Here is a 22,776-nt window from a genome sequence, read left to right as displayed (position 1 = left end):
ATCAACAGCTCCAAGACAGTTGGGAAAATTCCAGTTTGACAAAAAATCCAAAGAAATTTCTTTCCAAAAACTGGGGCTTTCGGGGACTGGCATAACCAAGTCTGTAAAATGCTTGTTGATTGCCTGAATAGTCTGCATTATACACCATCTGACTGTTGTTTTTTTCCCATCAAAAATCGGAAAGATAGGTCCGCGAAACTAGCTCCCGTAGCGAGGAATCTGAAACAATCAGTGTAATGAAAATCTCAAATTATGATAATATTGAATTTTTGTACCTTAAAGTCAAACAAATTTTTTCCTTGGCACTTATGGTATCGTTTCGAAACAAATTAAATCTAGGCTGGATATCACTTCGTATTTTTAAAAGTATACACTGGAACTGCTGACGGCTCATCCGAAAGTACTCAAAAAACTTAATTGGGAACAACTCGAGTCTCTCAATAAGTGAAAAATTTTCGCCATGTATCTTCCGAGCATGGAAAAGCGGGTGTACTTGAAAGCGTCGTATTTTTTTAGAAGATCTTTTATTTATTATACACAAAGCTGTTGCAATCAATAAATTTTGTTTATTTTTTGCACGACCCATGATAAGATCAACTTAATTTCACAGAAGCACAAACGATAACAAACAAATGAATAACAAAACGAACTCTTCAAATAGAAACTTCAAAGTGACATTTAATTTAATGACGTAAATTTACTGATTGCTATAATCGCTCATCAGTAAAACATTTCAAATTCCTCCTGTTTCAAATTTTACTGATGCATTTTACTGATAGCTATAACTGGCCCCTAAATGTCAGGCAACCGATAAATTCGGATCAGATGTAGCAATGTTTTGACTTAGCGTACATTATGATAATGCATAGGGCTTACGACTGCAGCAACACTCCCAGTCTCGCCAAATGTCTTCAGAATTGTTCCTATTACTTGCGTAGTCGGTCGTTTATGACGATCATTATTATGGTGTATTACATTCGATTTGTAAATTTTAAATTTAGTTTAATGTTTTGTTCAATTGTAAAGCGATCCAAAACATTCAACTAATATTATGATACTAAAAATACCAACAGAGTTTTATAAATTTTAAATGCCACCACTATCAAATTGAAACCACCAAAAGAATGACTGTAATTCAAACAAAAAATATATGATTGTTAATAATTAAGTGTTTGGCATCCATTGTGTAAGATTTTAGATACAATAAATTTACTTAATTAGTTTTTTTAGTGAGTTAATATGTTGGCTATTTGTGTAAACTTGGCCTAGGGCTATGCTCATTACGAGCTTGATCAAAATATTTTGGGCGTACTGACAAGTACCTACCTACTGAGATCGTTTCCTTAGCATCACTACACGAATGTGCGTAGATGGTAGAATCAAAACCAATGTGCATAAGAATCTCCTTTGAAATTCTATGTCAGTTTCATTACGGCTCGAACAAAGTCTAGGAATTAAAGGGAACTTAAAACCCTTTGAGTACTATTATAGAATAAAAGCAAGATATTAAAATTACTTAATAGTGGGTCATGGCCAGGAATATAAGTACAAATACAGAACTATATTTTTTGATTGTTAAAAAAGCTGCAATAAAATCGATATATATAATGTATATAGAACAGATTAGCGCTTTATGCTGTTCACTTTTCCTGGTTACACTTCAGAAATTCTGAGGACACTAATTTCATGTAAAATTATTTTAGTTTTATGAAAATTATTAAGTTTAATGTTTCTATAGGTGAGTGATCGAACCTCGAATTATTGCTGCCAACTCAGGGCTGGAAAATTTGTAAAAATGGTCCTATTGCCTGAGTTTGCTTGCTTTAAAGTGCACATGATATCATCGCATCGATTGTGAAACTTGGAATTTTCGGACCACATTATTTTGTTATCTTTTCATGAGTCAGGAAGTGGAAACACGATTAGGTACTTTGGAAACAGTTTAGCCAATTTTATATAATTCTTTCAAATTCTGGTGAAGATGCCAATTAATTAATTTAAACCAAAAAAATTCTTTTCCGATAGTCTATGAAATATAGAAATTGAATCTGTATCTACTTACCAACATATCTGCATTAAATTTTTCAAAATATTGGCCTTGTGTCTTAGCTACAGATCTTTTTTACTTAGACCAAACGTAAACGAATTCAATACTTGAGTGCACTAGTCATTTGGAAGTCGAAGTTTAGCCAATTTTTGTTTGTTTGTTTGATCTTAACTGACATCAATAAGTTGAACAAAATGTAGATTGTATTATTAAAACGTAATTTACAAAAATATAAATAATTTATTTAATATAACGTAAAATAAATTAAGTGCACTACTGGGACGTACGACCTTGATCCTGTATCCAAATAGTCCGTTTAAAAATATTTCCTGTAATTTAAAATTGTAGCTGTAATGTTTTCAAAAATTAAAATGCCATTTTATTTCTTAAAAAAACCTTGAATTTTCAAAATTGATACTTGAAGATCGATAGGACAATTTTATTTAATACATTTTTTAAATGTAAAATTCTTCAGTTTTAGTAAAAAATATTTTTAGTATGCCGTTATTTAGAACATATTACCCGTGTTTTGGTGGAAAACCTATCCATAGTAAAGTAGGATTTTACACGAATAACAAAAACAATATCCATAGTATTAATAACACCGATAAAAGTTAGAGTAGAATCTTACTATGGATGGGTTTTTGACATTCATACGAGTCTCGAATGAATCTTATGTGATTTCGTTCTCAAATGTTGGTACGATTAATATTGCATTTGTATCTCGATGGCTGTGTTCGTTGAGCAGTTGTGCATTTGGAATCATGTGTTTTCCATTGGGTAAAAAAAAATCAATCTGTTACTGTCGATATGTTTTGTCAATGAAAATGAAATGAAATGAACTGGGCTTATTTTGGAACAGAAAACAATAGAAAAGATAATTAAGTTTTTCTAAGTTTCCAATAAAGGTTTATCTTAGTTTAGATTAAATAAATCTTTTTGGTGTTTCCACCGCACAAGAATATTTAAAAATGATTAAGTTTGACAGCACTTTCTAAAATGTAAGTGAGATAGTTTGATTTGTGTTAAACAATGAAGAACTGAATAGTTCTGCACCATATAAGAATATGCTACCTACTCCATTTTTGTTTTTTTGTAATTTTATTAAAACAAAACTATACGTATGTGTCCACAAACATGCAAACAAACAGACCATAATGCATTATCTGTTAAACCAACTCCTACACAGGTTTTTCTTCTAAAATTATGACTCGACTCAGATGTCCGACGGGAATCGAGTCAAACCAAGCTCATTTCAATTCGATTCAAGTATATATAGAATTGAGGCGATCTTAAAGCTCGCTTCAACACTACATGTTAATGCATTAGTCTACGAACAAACCCCCTTCTTGAAGCAACGTTTTTTTTTTTATAGAATCTCAATTTCCAGATGTTTTCTTACCATTATCTTGAAAATTGTCAATTTTATTAGCTTTAGTTAGTTTTTTTTTGCTATGTTAATTTTAACTTTTGATTTTCACAAAACTTTTTTCTATTTGTGTGTTTTTGTTTATAATTATCTAATAGAATTCTTTCAGTTGTACCAATTTTTAAATACAAAAATCTGGATGCTGCGGATCGTTTTGTTGGCAAATTCTCACTGTACTATATATAGTATACCAAAAAACGCACATATTTTATATTTTTGACTTAAAAAAAAAAAAATATTGATCTATTTTGGGAAATTGAATTTAAAAAAAAATGTATATAGTTCAAAAAATGCAAAAACCAAACAATGACATTTTTGATCATGATAATATAAGAGATTGTGTGGAAAATGAAATCGGTTACTTAGTTCTTGAGAAACTTAAAAACAAAATAACGGCTCTATGGGCACCCTTCTGGTTCAAAAATATTTTGTTCTTTATTGAAAGACTCCAAATTAAGAAACAAAATTTTAGAAAAAAAATTAAAAAATCTACCAGAAAATTGAAATTTTCGAATTTTTACTAACTAATTAGTATGAGGACTGTTGTTATTTTTGGTCTTAAAAAAACCTGAAAAAAGGCCTGCGCGAATCGCCTCAAAACCCTTATTTCCAAATTTGAAGTCAATCGAAAATGGATCCATTGGTTAAGTCTGTAGGGGCGAAGAAAGGCAGACAGACGGACGAAATTTTTTTGCAAAAAATAAACTAATGTTAGCAACAATATTTTGTAAAAAATTAAATAATTTTGAAGTCAATGCCTTCATATTCATTCTCGAAATATTCTACTCCAAAATCAATTTTTACTAATTTTTAAAAGTAATATTCAATAACGTTATTCCTCAATGCATACAATTTATTTGGTAATTTTTTCTTCATTCTTGTAATATTTTTGTCCAATGTTTATAGTATAAGAAAACCGCCCACTTATTTTCTTTCAAAGTCCTTTCTGCATCATTCGATGTTATCTGCAAATCAAAATTTATTCGAAGTGGATATATCCGTTGCAGACATTAACACATAGAGAAACATCTCTAATAGCTTTTATTTAGACTATGTATTCTGTTCAACAAAAATAGTCAGCACGAGTGAGCTGTAAGCTTTTGAAAGCAAAACCCTGTTAGAATTTTAAAAGCGACAACCTTATGCGAGCCAATGCAATCAGAGTGAGAGGCAAACTTCCTGTCTTTTCTGTACATTTTTTTTTTGTTAAATAGAATATGGATACCTTTTAACCTCCAAAAATGTATAAATTTTCAATTCGACAAATCAAATCCATTACAATGACTTAATCAGGAAAGTTAAAAAACTTTTATTGTGGCACTCTTCATACAAATATGTTTTGCCTCTTTAAAATAAATACAAAACCACAACCCCTTCATTTTTCAGGGAATTTGCAAAATGAAAAAGGGTAAGTGTTTGAGAATAACAAAAAACGCTTTTATAAATCTTCAAACTGCATTTGGAAGATAAAGTTATGAATTGTTTGTAAAGAACCATATCGTGTATGTAAAGTTTTATACGACAAGAACATGGCTTGAAAGAGAAATTCTTAGGAAATATTCCAATTAAGGACAACAAACTGTCGAATAATGTATCATTTCAAAATGCTCTTGTATTCCTTACTTCATTATTTTAAACAAAATAAACCTATCTAAATAAATATTTTTTCATCGACTTCCATTACCTTTTTCTTCGTATGACTATTTAAAAATTATTAAAATAATATTCACTAAACAATTTAAAAAAGAGAAAAGAAAACGCATTTTTATACAATTTATGCTAAGCTCAATATTGCTCTTACCTCTCTAAGTTTATTTCTTAAATCCTATAATATAACATAATAGTCAAAACTTTTTGTTTGCTTACTAAAATAATAACTAAATGGAAATTTGTTTAAAACATTTTAAAAATGTTACTGTGGACAGCTATTCTTATGCATTAACATGATGTGCATTTGCATATCTGCACTAGTTATAAAATGTTTGTCGCAAAACTGACATGGAAACATATTGTTAGCGGAGCATTTTCTCTTGTGTCTGAAAAGTTCCAATTTCGAGTTGAATTTGAGGCCACACGGATGACAGGTGAAGATCTGACAATAGTTCATGTTGTCCTTGGGTGGAACACCAAAGTCAAAACTCAGTCCATTAATTGAAGGTGTTCCATTTGAAGGAGGAATTGCGGTTACTGTTGCTGTTGATGTTTCCCCAAAGAACAGCTTTTCGGTATCTTCAGATAATTGTGATGAGACGGCAGGGTCCTGTAAATCGACAAGGGACTTCACCTTGAGGGGCTCCTGTGTCATCAGACATGGTTCTGTTTTGACAATGACTGAGCTGGGGATGGCTGACTTTTGAATACTTTTCTTTCTCCCAATTCTAGTGGGTATCACTTTTAAGCGTGGATGTTTTATTGTTGCACCGACTTTAGTGAATGCGGGCCCCGCTTTACTTGTCGAAGGGGCGGCTGCTTCGAGCGGATTCATTCCTTGAAATAGAGTGTTCTCGATTTCTAGAGGCTCCTCTTTGATCTCCAACAGTCCATCAGTCCGATTGAGAGCCATCAGAGTTTCATTCAGTGGTGGCGGTGGTTGAGCTGGTAAAAACGGTGGGTGTTTGTGGGCACGCATGTGGGAGTTGCGGGCCTTAAAGTTGGCAAATACCTTCAGGCAAATACTGCAAGCCACTTTGACAAGAAGCGAACCATTCGGCACTGGTTTGTCCGCCTTAGTCTTGGTCGGTGAAGGCTTGCTTCTTTGTAATGATGGTTCCGTTTTAATTGGAGACTTAGTCGGCTTGCAGGGTGATTTTTCGATTTTAAGCGGTTTTCTGGGACACGACAAAGATATCGGACGAAGGATCTTGGATGATCTATAGGATATTCCGTGCGCAGCCGGAATATGCTCTCGGAGCATCTTCGGACTTGTGGCAAACTCCTTCCCACAAATTTGACAAAAGAAATCACACTCCCCATCGGACCAATGCTGCAGAATCGACTTGTTGTCTGCAAATATTCGCCAACAATTCAAACAGCGAATGCACTTTTTCTCCTCGACCATAATCAACCGTCCACGGCGAATTCGTTTGTTTAGGATCCGTCTCTCTGATAGTTTCCAAGTTGCAAGACTCAAATGCTCCAACTGATGAATAGCCAGCTCCTCAATTGTTTCGCTGCTGAAAGGACACATTTTACACTTGACCTGGTATTCTGGTTTTAATTCTGTCAGTACGGGAATGTACCCCATCGCCTCCATCTCCTCCGGCTCGTCAAGAGGTTCGGCTTTAATATCGACTACTTTCATTTCTTCAAATGAATCTTCGAGTTTTTTCTTTTGTGCACCAGGAGAAGTCTTAGCTGATGATGGCTTGAGTTTAGTTAACGTGCAACCGTTCAATTCGAGAACGGATTTAAGTTGGGTTATTTTTGCTTTTGGCGGCGTTGTGGGTTTGCTAAGGCTGGCTTGTGGTGATGTCGATTGCTGTCTCTTTGCTTCAGCTGCCAACTCTGCTTCAATCAATTCCACAGATAGATCTTCACTTTCTTCTATTTTGTCGGTTTCTAATGAGGCATTCTCATCACCGGCCGCACGCTTCTTGGGAATGACATATTGGTCGCTTTCAAAGTTAAATAACTTTGAGATCGTACGTTCGCCCATTTCGGCGCCAGCTATTAAGGAGACAAGTTGACTGGTTTGTTTATTGGCGCCCTTTAAAGATAAATAAAAGAACATACAAATTGTGTTACTATTTATGTGTTGTGTTTGTTGTTCTTCTTGATGTTTATAAAAATTATGTCAATTTATTTAAAGAATTTACAATTTACAGATATCTTCATGCTTCACTTTAGAGTTGCCTTTTAAATCGATAAAGACAAGTTTAAGTATTGATGCCAGGAAATTGATGGTATGAAAAAATAAAATACTTTGATTCATTCTTCAAGTAAAGATGATTAACTTAGTTTATGTTTGGTGTTGTTTAAAAAAATATTAAAATTGTATAAATGTCTATGATGTGCCTTAATGTATTTTAAAAATAAACTATTTGTTGCAGAATGAAATTTGATATTATTTTCTTCAATACTGTTCACATAAAAATCGTCATCGAATTTGGACAAATGAAAAAATTAATAAATATTTTTGTGGTTTTGACTGACAAAAGAAACTAACACCATTTTTGTTGCAAATGACTAATACTTTGCATTTTGTGACGTTGAGTCGAATTTTTGTACAGGCATCAGTTTAATAAAAAAACAAGTTTCGAGAAAATACAATAAAAAACATTTGAACCACGATTTTCACTTGAATCTCCTTAAAAATATTTCGTCTTTGTCCGCATGGCTGTTTTAAGTTGATTAAGCTGAAGTCTGCACCCTCCATAATCTTACTTTAACATTTTTCTAAAAAAAATCCAACAGAGCTAAATTTTGGTGGAGACGTTAAGATTTTATTTTTGTTGAGTTATTTCGGGATAAATAATAAATATTAAAAAACCAAGCTTGAGAGTAGTTCAGCCAAAGAAGAACCATCATCAGGAAAACATTTTTTAGAAAATCGTATGGAAACAACTTGCGTAATTTTATTGAAACCACAGCTTCTGCACATTATGATATGAAACAGCACACATAAAGTGCATCAAACTGATTTTGTGGATATAACGGTGTCTTCACTTCCATTCAACTAAAAGTGAGCTTCATCGCAAAATAAAATTTACTTACAGAAAATTCTGTGTATTCGAACAAAACGATGATTTTCAAAATAAATTTGCACAATTTGGAAATTTTGTTGCCAATTTGAAGTTCTATAACTCTAAAAAAATATAACTACTTTAACTTTTCTGAAATTCTAACATCGGTATATAAGTAAACTTATGTTTAGACGTGACTCCATAGAGAAATTAAACCACAGGTGGACTTTTATCAATACTTGCTTATCAACTAAACTAATTTGGCCAAAACTTGATAAAGAACCCTAAAACCAACTTATTTGTCTTGGTAGACTGCACAAAAGCTCAATATTAAGTTTCGTAATTGGACACTGCTGACTACCACCGAGAATATCAACAAGTCTTGAGGTATAGTTGCATCAACAAATACCGCCAACATTAGCCTGATATTCCCGCACACTTCCATATAAAAAAAGGATGACAACACACAAAGATATGTTTTTCGAGCTCTTAGACAAAACATACATATGAGAAGTTAATGCCAAGCCTAGGAAGGGAAGACATCTTGGCGGAATAATCGGGAAAGACAGCCTACACGACAACACTTCCGACAACGGATTCAGGATTATGGACTTTGCTGCGGATCGAAACGACATGGTAGCTAGTACATGTTTTCCACACCTCAATATCCACAAAGGAACTGGGAGTTCACCAGATCAATCTACCGTCAACCAGATTGACACATATTGCGATCGACGCTAGACACTCTTCCAGCATAATGGATGTCCGAACTTTCCGAGGAGCTAACTTCGACTCGGAACACACTCATGACTTCTATGAGCAGAAGAGGAGAGAAGAAAAGGTGTTGCGAGGTTCAAAAGCCGAAATGACGTTCGAAAGTTTTATGAAATGAAATTCACAAGTACGTATACCTCGAACAGAAGGCTGCAAGGACGGAAGTGAAATCATAATAGTGGAAAGACAGTCAACGCTGATGATACAGAAGGACCACTTCTGCAGACTGTATAACGGCGACGACGAACCGAAGTCCGCTGTCAGGCAGGATGATCCATTCAAAATAGACGACGAAAGCCAACAATCCCGTCCGTCAGACTTAGAAGAAGTAAAGATTGCCATATCTAAGATGAAGTCTAATAAAGCCGCTGGAGCGGATGGCTTGAATGCCGAGCTCTTTAAAGCAGCTGGAGATAAGTTAGTTAGGAGCTTGCACCAACTTATCTGGATGGAACCTCAGTATTGTTTGCCCGATCCTAAAAAAAGGAGACCCTCTAAACTGCACCAACTATAGAGAAATCAGTCTACTTAACATCGCCTATAAAATTTTCTCTGCCGTAATATGTGAACGTCTACAGCCCATTGTCAACAACCTGGTAGGTCTTTATCAGTGTGGTTTTAGACCAGGAAAGTCCTCAGTTGATCAAATATTCACATTACCCTGGAAAGAACCCAAGAACACCATCGACACCCACCATCTCTCATCGATTTCAAGCCGCATATGACAGCATCTAACGAGCTGTATAGAGCCATGTCTAGTTTTGGCATCCCTGCCAAACTCGTCCGTTTGCTCCATAAAGGTTTTAAACAACTTTACAGAACCTTTCGATGCCAAAAAAGGTTTTAGATGCGCTGTCATGTGATTTTTTTAACATCGTGCTTAAAAGAATAGTGCAGGGCTCATACGTCAACACTAGAGGCACTATCTTTCAAAGGTCTGTCTAATTATTAGCATATGCTGATGACATTGACATAATCGGAAGAACTCAGCGTGATGTCAATGGGGCTTTTGTGAGTATTGAGGCAGAGGCGGCAAAATGTGTTTAAGGGTTCATGAGGGCAAAACAAAGTACATGCTGTCTTCAAGAAAGGCCCTACAAACCGGCGTCTTGGTCAAAACGCCACGATGGTGTAAGTTACAGACGTAACTTTGAGGCAGTCATGGACTTCGTCTACATAGGCTCCGCTAAACTTAGAAGATAACAGAAGCACTGATATCAAATTTTAACCGCTGTTTATTTGGGCTAAGAAAGCAATTGAGTGGTAAAGTTCTCTTTTGAGGGACCAAAGTGTCGCTATATAAGAGCCTTATCATCTCCGTCCTTTTATACGGTGCAGAAGCATGGACTATAACAAAAGTGGATGAAAGCACCTTGGGTCTGTTCGAGAGAAAAGTTCTTCGTATGATCTACGGTCCCGTATGCATCGAAGGGGAGTGGAGGAGAAGATGGAACGACGGGCTGTATAGCGACGTAGGCTTATCCAGAAGGGTAAAAGTCCAACGACTAAGATGGCTGGGTGAGGCCCTAGTTCACACAGGACTGTAGCGCCAAATAAGTAAGTAAGTAAGATACGTCTACAGTTACAGTTTACAGGAATTCGCATTACTTGAAATAGGTCAGTGGAAACAATTGCGATTAACCAATCACAATATATCTCCAACATTCTGAAGCGATTTAGAATGTTCAATTACAATTATGCATCCACACCTTTGCATTTGGATCAGAAGATTTCTCTGAAAATGGCTCCCACTTGAAAAGAGGAAAACAATTTATGTTTAAATCACCATACATAAAAGCTTTTGGTTCCCTATTTGCCTCTCAAACAACTAGGCCGGACATATGTTATGCGGTCTCTTTGTTAAGCAGGGACAGCAGCAATCCAGCGAATGCCCACTGGATAGCCATTAAGCGGTTCATTTTATATTCGAAAGAAATTGTTAACTAATAACCTATCTCTTCTTTATTCAAAAGAAGGAGTTGGTGGAGGTGTGTACTCTCAACGACTGAAATTAAGTCTCTCATTCCGCCTTTCTAATCATTGTAGCGTGTTCCAGGAGGAACTTTTGGCGATAAAAGAAGTCTTGTCCTGGCTAAAAGAAAGTGTGATATCAACGTTTGATATCCTTTTTTTCTCAGATAGTCAGGCCGCTATCAAATCTCTAGACTCTGTCTCTACAAACTCTATAACAGTCCACAACTATCAATCATCTCTAATGCAGATGGAACAACAGTTTATTATTCAGCTTTGCTGGGTGCCGGGCAATAGACATTCCAGGTAACTGTAAGACAGATGAACTCGCCTGAAACGGTAAATTGCTTTAACTTTGCAGAAGCTCTATGGAAGAGGAGGAAACAGGGTTTCACCTTCTCTGTACTTGCGCTGCTCTAGCTCAAAAACGCAAGAATTACCTAGGAGAATTCTTCTTTACCGATCTAAATCATATCAGCATAATCAGCCACTCACGTGTCGTATGGACTCAAACTGGTTCCATTGAGCTTAGGAGGAAGCCTCAAGATTCATGTGGTATCACAATAGGCCATTAAACTGGCCTAAGTGTGTCCATTTCCATCTTTTAAGAAACCTACCCATATTCAAGGAATCTGCGTAAAATATTAGGTCTCTTAATAGGCCTTCTGCAGCCGTACAACTAGCGGACCCTAGACTGCTATAAAGCAGATATAAACGCCATCTAAGAAATGCGATGGGATATGTCGATCAAAAAAAAGGAAGATGCTTAACACTACAGAATAAACTAACATTTTGGATGCGGATTTGTTATTGGTCTTGACCTATGGACGCATCAACCAGCGCTCTTATAATCATTCGTGTCAAGTCTAAATTCGGCAACATTAGCCTAGTATGCGCAAGCGCCCCCACAGAACAGAAGGATGACAACACCATGTTCATCAAGCTCTTCGAAAAGGCTTATGAACAGTGCCCTAGGTATGGAGGTATAGAGAATTTACGCCGCTTCATATCGGTTGGAAACAACTTAACCAAAACTTTTGACGTCAAAAAAGGCTTTAGACAAGGTGATTCCCTGTCATGTGATTTCTTTAACGTCGTCTTTCAAAGAATAATGCATGGCTCCCATGTCAACACTAGAATCATTATCTTTCAAAGGTATGTTGATGGCATTGACATAATCGGAAGCACTGACTTTTCTGATTATTGAAACAGCGAACATAGGCTAAGCGGCTATTGACTGCAAAACAAAATACAGGTCATCAAGAAAGGACCTACAACATTCAAGTTCTGCTCAAAACGTGTCCATCCATAGGAATAACTTTGAGGTAGTTAAAGACTTTTTCTAACTGGGCTCCTCTATATATGCAGGAGATAACGCCAGTGCTGTGAAAGCAATTGAGTCGTAAAACCCTCTCTCGAGCAACCAAACTACCTATATAGGACCCTTATCATTCCCGTAGAGAGGATGAATAGTCGTTTCGAGAGAAAAGTTCTTTTGTATAGAAGTTGAGTAGAAGACAAGATTGTTCGGGCTTTGCAGCGAAATAGACTTATCCGATGAGGATAAAGGTCCAATGCCTGATAACAGAACAAATTGAAACCAATGCGCCGGCCCAAAAGTCTTCGAATCTACGGTCACTGGACATCGCAATAAATGAAGGCTGCACATAGAACTTGGAGTTTCGCTTTAATTCTTTGGTCGCTGTGTACGTGTGACCACAATTTCCAAATCTTCTAAGAATACATCCTAAAGACAACCTAAGATAAAAAAAGGTTTTAACTCGGGATACTACCTATAGCAGGAATTTTCCGTATTTTTAAAGACCAAATGACTTTTGCGAGGAAGTAGCTAAATTGTTTATTCAAACAGTTTTCAAGTGAAACAAATATCAAACGGGGCAATACGAATTTTTTGTTTGATAAAAGTTGACAGGTGTTCACCAGAATACTTCTTATCTCACCTGAAATCAACAATTCCAAGAAAAAATCATATAGTTTACCCTCTTTAAGCACCATCTGTATGTTTTTTTTTTTTTTTTTAAGAGTTCCTTTTCAGATTAATACGTAAACAAACTACTAAAGGGGCTCTCCTAAAGGTCGTCTGTTTTCTCAGTTTTCAAACTATGTATACCACTCCTTGGATAAGCTTTCTCAATTTGACTTTCTAATGAAGTAGGTAGTTTTAATTGATTCGAGTTTGATTAGTAGTTACGTTTTCTATTCCTTAATTTGAGCTTTCAACAAAAAAGCTATCGAAACCAAAGCACTTTGCAAAACATTATTTTAGATCATCAAGTTTAGTAATTACGAAGGAATGTTCAATTTTCTTACCGCTATACTATCCACAACTTTAAGATATTGATTGTCTGGCTGTGCCAACCGTATGTTAGCCATCCATTTGGCCTGGTTCCTAAGAGCCCGCTCCATCTCCGTGTACATGTTGTGGGTAGAGACATGACACTTCTTGCAGATGTGTTTTGGAAGCGGATCATTGCGATACAACTGAAATGCAATAAACACAATCAAATCAAAAAATCACTTTCATAAACACAAAACAATTCATTAATTTATATCACTAATTATCTTTGATAAATTGGCCCCATAAATTACCAACAATTAATATCACTTTGACCACAAATTGGGATAGCTTCAAGCTTCCAAGAAACTTACAGCAATTGGATAGACTGCAACTATCTTAGCCGGTAGGGTTTTCGATTGGAATATATTGAAGTTGTCCATGTCGGCTAGGCCGCAAATTCGACACTTTTTGTCTTCCATTTCCATTTTTGTGCAGGTGAAATGACGATAAGCCGTATGAGGCTTTCGCTTCGCAGTCAATCAAAGGATAAACTCACTTAAACTTTAGCCAAACTAGAATATCAAATCATTGTTTTTTATTGATTTAATGATAATAAATGAACAATTGTAAACAATTTATATTAACGAGATTCATTTTATTTATAATTTTAAGCAATGAAAAGGTAAATTAATTGAGAGAAGCGCTTGGGACAGGAGAAATTTTTGTTTTCGAAAATGTTTTTCGGTCGATATGTCAAACATTTCTATTAGCTGTCTATTTTTGTGTGACAGGAGAGCTGACATTTGGACAGAGTTTGCGTAGAAAAGCAAACAAACCTTTTCTGTTGAGTGGTGGTTTGGGAAGGACTGGACATTTTCAGTTGATTGTTTGTTTTAAATTTATTTATCTTTGTTTTCGATTTTTAATTAACTATTTATTAAACTTTCTAATTTAATTAGGGCTCTTTATATACTATGTAAGGATTTGGTGGAATGCTTTTTTTGAATGTTTACACACAGAGAAATGTTAAAGAGAGCATTTGTTGGGCTTCTACACGACGAGTTGCGTGCTGGTTGCATTATTTGCTAAGTATAAATATTATTTCCGGTGGCCATGAAAATATTGTGGACAGGTATTTGATACAAAATGTCATAGCATCCAGTTTAGGAACAAAAGATGACTTCATTTCATTGTTAACCATTGAATTTAACCGAATCTTTTAACATGCAGCAGTTCCCGACAGCTTTAAAAAAATCAATTATATATCCTCTCCTCAAAAGAAGATCCATTAAACTACAGGGGGATTTCCTTCCTTAACACCAGTGCCAAACTATTTGCCGGTCTGATTCACAGAAGGCTAACGCAATGGGTTAATGAGAGAAAAATTTTGTCCGAATACCAGGCGGGATTCCGAAAAAATTACTCGACGGCAGACCATAGGTATACCTATTTACAATTTACAATATTGCTGAAACTTACTTGAAGAAAAAGAAGAAATTATATGCGTTCTTTGTTGATTTCCGTGCAGCCTTTGACTCAATTGTGCGAGAAGCGCTTTTCTATAAATTATTTGAGTCTGAGAGCGTTGTACAATATGAACACAGCATGCGTATGGGATGGACAACAATGGGCTTAAAACATGGCTGTATTCTAAGTGCCTTGCTTTTTGTGCTGTTCATTAATGACATAACGGATACAGTCAGAGGTGGAATACAAGTTGGGGGAACAACGATTCCTGCTCTTATGTATGCAGATGATATAGTCTTCTTTGCTGAAACGGTGGTTGGAATGCAACTTATGATGAATAGATTAGGAGATTAGGTACTGCAAACACTGGAATCTGATTGTAAGCTTACAAAAATCTAAAATGATGGTGTTCAGAAGAGGAGTGGGCAGGCTCTCGAAAAACGAAAAATGGAGATGCTGTGGAAACTGTGCGAGAGTACAAATACCTTGGGGTCCTTATAACTTCAAACTCAAACATGAAGAGGCACCTGGACGGAAAATTATCCGAAGCAAAACGAGCGGTTTCTGCTGTATGGGAGCGATGCATCAACAACAATTACATCGAACAAAGTGCAAAGCAAAGGTTATTCCGCTCTACAGCAGCGTTGATTCTTTTATATGGAGCGCAAGTCTGGGGTTATCTTTCTTTCGAAGCTGTAGAGAAATTTCTTCGATACTATTTTAAAAGGATTTTTCCTCTATCAAAAAATACCCCAAACTATATGCTTTATTTTCATTCGAGAATGGATTATTTCCATGCTAAGTGGTAGGAAGATTCGAGCCACTCTAGGCAATACAATCGCAACAAAACAAGTGAGTAGGGGAACACCCCAGGGTGGTGTCCTTTCGCCTCTTCTATGGCTTCTGGTCATGGATACAATTCTCGTTAAATTAGAGAGATGTGGAGTGGAGAGCCTATGCGGATGATTTGGTGCTACTGGGGTCAGGAAAGTACACCTCTGTGATTAGTGAAATCACGGAGTCAGCTTTGAAGAAAGTTAGCAACTGGGCCAAGAGTTGTGGACTAGGAGTTAACCAAAGCAAAACTGAACTGTTGCTCTTTACCACCAAAACTAAAGTACCGCCCTTCACGCTACCTCGACTCAACGGTCAAATCCTATCATTGTCTTCCAGTGCAAAATATTTGGGTGTTATACTCAACCCTAAAATTAACTGGAAACTAAATATTGAAGTACGGGTTAAGTAGGCCTGTGTTGCCTTCTACGCCTGCAGCAAAACTTTCGGCAAAAAGTGGAGACATCGGTCGAAGATGATTTTATGTACGTACACAGCCGTAGTATGTCCAATCTTAACATATGGTTCGATTGTGCGGTGGCCTGCTCTTAGCAAAGCCTATAATATTGATAAGCTAAAGAAGGTTCAGAGAACAGCTTGCGTGGGCACCACAGGGGCCATGCGTACTAACCCAACAAACGCCTTAAACTTTATTTTGGATCTTCTACCAATCGACCTTTTAATTAAATACATAGTTTCCTGAAGCGCTATTAGGCTGAAGGAATCAAATAGCTGGTTGTCAAAACCTTTTTAACTTCCCATAGGAAGTTATTGTAATGGGTTCGATTTGTCAAATTGAAAATTTTGACATTTCTCGACGTTTCAAGGTCCCTAGAGTCGAAATAAAAGATTTTTAGAAAGATGTCTGTGCGTGCGTGTGTACGTACGTTCGTACGTCTTACGTCCGTACGTTCGTGACGTTTTTATCGTCGTCCATAGCTCAAGAACCAGAAGAGATATCGACTTCAAATAAATTTTGTTATACAGATAATAAGGCAGAAAGATGCAGAAAGGGCTCTCAAGTAAATTGCGTGGGTGGTTTTTTTACCATAGCAGTTTAAAAAAAGGTAAAAATTTTGGTTAACCCTAAATATCTTACGAACCAAAATTGCTAGAGACTTGAATTAAATTTTATATAATTTATTGTAACGTGATACCAAACACGTATATTTTTTGAAAAAAATCAATGTAACGGTTTTTTTTATAAATCAATAAAACTGAAAAAAAAATTGTCACCTCCAAAATTTAACGACTAAAATATAATTTCATCTCCAAAACAATTTTGAGCAACGGAGAACAATGTTTTTGAAATCTGATAAAATTTTGAGAAAAATCTAATTGACAGTTTTTTTTACAAAAAATAAAAACCTAAAAAAAAAATTAATAAAAGTTGGTAAAAATTGATTTTCGACTCAAATATCTTTTTAAAACTTTGAGATAATAGCTTCTAATTAATTTTTACTTATAAGAAATATTGTTTTCAACATTAGGCCAAATTGTAAGAAATATCGAATTTACAGTTTTTTGTACAAAAAATAAAAACATAAAAAAAATGTATAAAAGTTGGTAAAAATTGATTTTCGACTCAAATATTTTTCCAAAAACTCTAGATATTGGCTTTTAACAACTTTTATCTTTCAACAAATATTGTTGTCAACATTCAATCAAATTTTGAAAAAAATCGAATTGACAGTTTTTGTGCAAAAAATTAAAAACCTAAAAAAAATGTACCAAAAGTTGGTGAAAATTGATTTTTGACTCAAATATCTTTTCAAAAATTTGAAATATTTTCTCCAAACTAATTTTATCTTATAAGAAATATTGTTTTCAATAATCGATAAAATTTTGAAAAAAATCGAATTGACAGTTTTTTTACAAAAAATAAAACTCTAAAAAAAAAAACAATACTAAAACCTCGTAAAAATTTTCTTTCGACTCAAATAGCTTTTCAAAACTTAAAAATATTGGCTTGAAACTTATTTTATTCCTTAGAAAATATTGTTTTCGATATTCAGTAATTTGTATATAAAAATCCAACAGTCCGTTTTTTCATTAAAAAAAATCTACAAAAAATAGTACGCAAATTTGGTAAAAATTGGTACGAGTACATATAGACAAACTTTTAAGCAAGACAAATCGACAGACGGGATGGGAAGTTATCAGTGTGGGTCGCATCCCAGCCTCTTTTTGATTGATTGATTCCCTCAGATATTATCTCGGTAGACACTGACTACTGCACTTCTACTTTGAGCCTTAGCAAGGGATTTAAGGTTATTTTCCCATCGAGAGAAGATTGGGTGAATAACATCGTGTCGATAGGTTTCGACACAACCATCTTTACTGACGGCTCAAAGATGGAAAGCGGAGTAGGTTCTGGGATCTTTTCTGAGTCCCTAAATGTAGCCAAATCCTTTAGGCTTCCTGACTTTGCTAGCGTTTTTCAGGCTGAACTGTTGGCAATAAGGGAGGCATGTAAGATACTTAAACAAAACCCAAACCAAAACCGAAATGTGGCTATCTTTACAGACAGTCAGGCAGCTGTCAAAGCCATTAACTCGGCCATATCCTCATCTAAATTGGTCCAGCAATGTCGCGATGAACTTGCGAACCTGAATATTAACCTCGGTGTCACCCTGATCCGGGTTCCGGGCCATAGTGGTATCGTGGGAAATGAACGGGCTGACGAGCTAGCCGGGCAAGGATAGGCCCTTCATAGCTCACTTGCGGAAATGGTTAACATTCCTCTTGGTGCTATGAAGGGTAAAATCTTTTCTATCTATCAAACTGAATCAAACCGAAGGTGGAGCAATTTACCCAACTGCATTATATCTAGGAAGATATGGCCCACCTATAACAAAACCCGTACAAACGATCTTCTATGCAGGCCAAGGCAAGACATAGCCAGGATTGTTGCGGTTTGTACCGGACATTGGCCTATAGGAGTTCATGCAGAGAAGTTGGGTATCTCCTACAACACTTTTTGCCGTAGCTGTAGTGACCAAAGAGAAAGTGAAACGATAATCCATTTCCTCTGCAAATATCCTGCTTTGGCAAACACTAGAATGAAATACTTTGGAAAAGCATTCTTTCACGAACTTGATGAGCTATCTGAGACAAAGATTAGAGATCTAATCTTTTTTCTCAATGCGACAAAATGGCTCTAATATAATCGCTATGAAGCTTCTCTATAAATCTATCCCTTTCAATCACAGGTCAAACGAGTTTTTGGTATCAAAACCGCTTACTACAGCGCTTATTGGATCTCAGGCTAGGTTGCCTTGAGATCGCAATTTCTACCTACCGTATGCTTTATTTAGAAACGGGGACACCACCTATGACAATGGACACTCTTAGCGTGCATTTTAACTATGTTGTCAAGGTTATGGAGATGTAGAATGATAAAAAATTCCAAATATCATTCTTAATAACATGATTCGGACGAGAGGATCAATGATGGTAGAATGGGAGAGCCTGACAACCGATGCGGTATAAATTTATTGATTGGTCAAGATGAAAACTCGTCTTCACTAAGATTCAAGTTCAACGACATTCTCAAAAAGCTTGGAAAGGTTCTGTATGACAGAAATGTAGTGGAAGCCAGATCATCGGTGTTTAGATGCTTTTACAGCCGCCTTGAATACAACCTTCGAAGCAATACTTAACGGCAATTCAATTAATAAGATAAGCATTGTTTTCAAAACGAGAGTGGAATTGTTGAATTTGAATTATGTACCGCACAGATCTGATCTTCCAATACTTTGCAGCCTCTGCAATATGAAGACGCAAGAAGATACCTGTCATTTCATTGCCGTTTTAAAGAAGTTTCGGATAAGGTATTTTAAGAAGAGTTGCCTAAATGATGTTGTTGCTGCGCTGCGTTACAGAAATTCCATAATGGAAAAAAATTATTAAAATCAAAATTATAATTACATATACAAAAGATTTGAATAGAATTGAGGCGCTTTGGTTTAATCATCTAATTAACTGTCAACATAACAATTTCTCTATTGATGTTTGGAATTGTTATATTTTCATATTCCTTTAATTAAAATCGGATAAAATCTTGTCAATAAGAGCATAGAATAATTGTATCGATTTATTTCATCATTTTTTATAGATAGTTTAAATATTTTTTGTATTGAATTGACAACGTCAATTTCTGTCAAATTATTTTCTGAAAACAATTTGGATTAGGATTCTCTCTGGTAACGCGAACGAGTGTGGACGTGTTTCAGGCAGCGCTTCATTAATTGATTTGAATTCGAAGTTTTTCTTCTGTGAGAATTAAATTTGCGAGTGATGGATGGTGATAATCACCCTCCTCTTTTGGCGTCGAAGGGGCCTCCAGATAAACGCTCATTTTATGAGAAAATCAATCTTCCATCCAGTTTGCTAAGTGAAAAAGATAAAAAAAGAATTATAGAAACAGTTACAAACGAGTGGATTTCAGATGAAGACGCGCAATATTCCGGTTGCGAAAAAGAGATGGATAGTGAGACAAAATTAAAATCCACTAGTGTTAGTGCAACAAATAACATCGGAAGCCATCGTCTCCCGTTAACTAACTGCGTTATAATTGGGCACGCGCAAAATATCTCAACGGTTGAAGGACAAATTAACCCCAAACCGGTGAATGAAAATGTTCTGGAGAACCTACTAGACACCGACAAGAAAATGTTTACGGCAGTTATTGCCAGAAAAAGTCGTCAACACGCACCAATGCAGGAGCCAAAAAGAATGGCCAGGGAGGTAGTGAACACCCACAACCGATTCCATCCTTTGGCTGAGCAGGATGAGGAAGTTATTCCACCAAAAAATATTGGAACCAACTCAAGTGCTACAAGCGGCAGTAATATTGAAAGCTTCAACCACGTAAATTGCAACAACGGCAGCAGCAGCATCGATGGAGTTAATGCGAATCCATCTTCAAAAACAGAACCATGGTGTCCTACCATCTTTACCAAAGGCGTTTCAGCAAAGACCATTATGGATTTTATGAGTAAGACTAATTATAACCTAAATAATGTTAAATTTATATCTAATGGTTTTGCAAAACTTAAAATTTTCGTAAGTGATGTAGAGTTGTATAGCTTTTTCATTAAAAAATTCAAGGATCTTGGTATAGATGCCTATTCTTCTACCCCTAAACAATTAAAAAAATATAATACTATCTTAAAAGGTATTTCCAGCGTTTTTTCGCCCACGGAAATCCAAAATGAATTACTTTTGTTGGACCCATCGTTGAGGGTGACTGTAAAAACTTTCGAGACCAAATGGTCTAAATTAAATGATATACCTCTTGACTTGTTTCTCTGTACTACGGAGGATAGGGAAAGCATCATAAAACTTAAACAGCTCAAAACTCTGCTTAGACATAGAATCACTTGGGATTCAATTAAGAATTCAGATACAAAACAGTGTTATCGTTGCCAAAGATTTGGGCATATTCTTGCTTACTGTAGTTTTCCCCCGCGGTGAGTGAAATGTCTTAAAGATCAGGACATTGGAGCATGTGAACTCAGTCAAAAAACAGGAACATCTGTCGCATCTTGCGTCAACTGTCAATCAGAGAGCCACCCTGCAAGCTACAAGGGGTGCCCAAACAGAGTTGCTTTTCTTAAAAAAAAAGGATGCCCTGGAGGAAGCTAAGGCTAAAAAAACAAATTTCTTCGTTCCTTTTGTGAACTTGGCTAACAGCCATCAAGTAAATGTAGTATCTTTTGCAGACGCTGTAAGGGGATACAAGAAATCTCCTAGCTCGCAACAAATTCAAGCTTCCCATCCGGAAATTTCAAAAAATGATGTCTCGGATTTCATGAACGAATCCAATAGACTTTTCAGGCTTGCCGATGACCAGCTTAATTGCTAGAATCAGAGATTTCTGGCCTAATTATAAAAAAATGGACGATTCTCAAAAACCAGGTGCGTACCTGTGTTTTATAGCATCCCTTTCCTCCTCCTCACCATGAATTTTAATGTCTTTACTTTTAATGTCAACTCCATATCCAAAGAAAAAGAAATTGATCTTTTACTAAAATACTATTGCAAGAAACTTGCCTTTCAAAAAGCCTCAACGAATGTCGTTTTAACAACAGTTACGATTTTATAAGAAACAATGAAGGCCGAGGAACTGGAATTCTCCTAAAAAAATTCCTTAAGATTTGACCAAAAGTATTTTTCAAACAGCCTTATTTCGGCAACAATAGCCTCTATTCACTTAATTCACTTCACTCTGCTGGATCCTTAGCACTTGTCTCTATTTACATTCCCTGCAACGCTGGCTCCACGTTGCCGACTGCATTGGATAGCCTGCTTTCTTCCTTACAATCCTTTACCTACATCATAATCGGTGGTGACTTTAACTCTAGACACCCTCTCTGGGGTGACACGGTCATAAACCATAATGGCTCCTATTTAACCTCATGGTTTCAAGATAGCCATTTTCTCAATCTAGACATCGTAGCGGCTAAAGGCCCTACTCGCCCTAGCTCTGGCTCTCATATCGATTTTTTTATTATCTCGTCTAACCTCACAAGCAATAACAACACTGTATGCTTAACTCTAGACCTAATATCGGATCATTTCTCGGTCTTTATGAATATTAAATTGACACAAAATGTAACACTCCCTGACTTTCCGCAACATTCGATTAGCTTCAAAAACACTAATTGGTCGTCTTTTAACCGCTCTCTAGGCCAAAAGCTCTCACGTATAGATATTCCCACAGCGAAAAATCTATCCAATCCTTAAATAGATAACATTATTGAGGCAATGACAACAGCGATAACCACCTGTATGGACAATCACAGCAAAAAAGCGCCCCCTCGTAAAAACTGGTTTAACATAACGGAAGCAACGTTAAATTTATTAAAAATTCGAAAAATTTGGAAACAAAAACTAAAAAGGATCTTCCACCACTATGGAGATCGTATAAGTCAGCAATATACAGAACTATCTGTGCGTATAAGTTGCCTCAGTAAAATTATCAAAGAGAGGGTTCGCATAAAGCTTAACGAAGAGTTCAGAAACAAATTGAATAGTCTAAAACCGTCCTCTAACGTCTTCAAAGTAATCGACTAAATCACGGGGAGAAAAAGGAATAATAATCTAACGGATGTTGCTTTGGAATTATTAAAAATGCCATCATATTGTGTTTTAATATTATAAAATATGTTCCAATTTTTTATCATGTAGATTCTAAGCCATAAAATATTTAAAAGATTAAAAATACCAAATATAGAATAACGAAAGGTTATTGAAAAACAAAAAAAAA

The 22,776-nt window shown here is 35.8% G+C and overlaps 2 protein-coding genes across 3 annotated transcripts in view; one reads left to right on the top strand and one right to left on the bottom strand.

Annotated features, from left to right (window-relative positions):
- Positions 1-22,776, top strand: part of LOC129939019 (chaoptin) — a 63,639-nt gene that overhangs the window by 16,652 nt on the left and 24,211 nt on the right. The gene's annotated exons all lie outside the window — the stretch shown is intronic.
- Positions 5,239-13,960, bottom strand: LOC129939020 (zinc finger protein 652-like). Its single transcript, XM_056046878.1, has 3 exons — positions 13,574-13,960; positions 13,235-13,405; positions 5,239-7,182 (listed from the first exon to the last, which is right to left on the bottom strand). The coding sequence occupies exons 1-3, from the start codon at positions 13,685-13,687 to the stop codon at positions 5,389-5,391; spliced, it is 2,079 nt and encodes a 692-aa protein (XP_055902853.1). The 5' UTR covers positions 13,688-13,960; the 3' UTR covers positions 5,239-5,388.

The sequence above is a fragment of the Eupeodes corollae genome, chromosome 1 (assembly GCF_945859685.1).
Source record: "Eupeodes corollae chromosome 1, idEupCoro1.1, whole genome shotgun sequence".
In the NCBI taxonomy this organism is placed as follows: Eukaryota; Metazoa; Arthropoda; class Insecta; order Diptera; family Syrphidae; genus Eupeodes; species Eupeodes corollae.
This window is presented reverse-complemented; position numbering and strand designations above follow the sequence as displayed.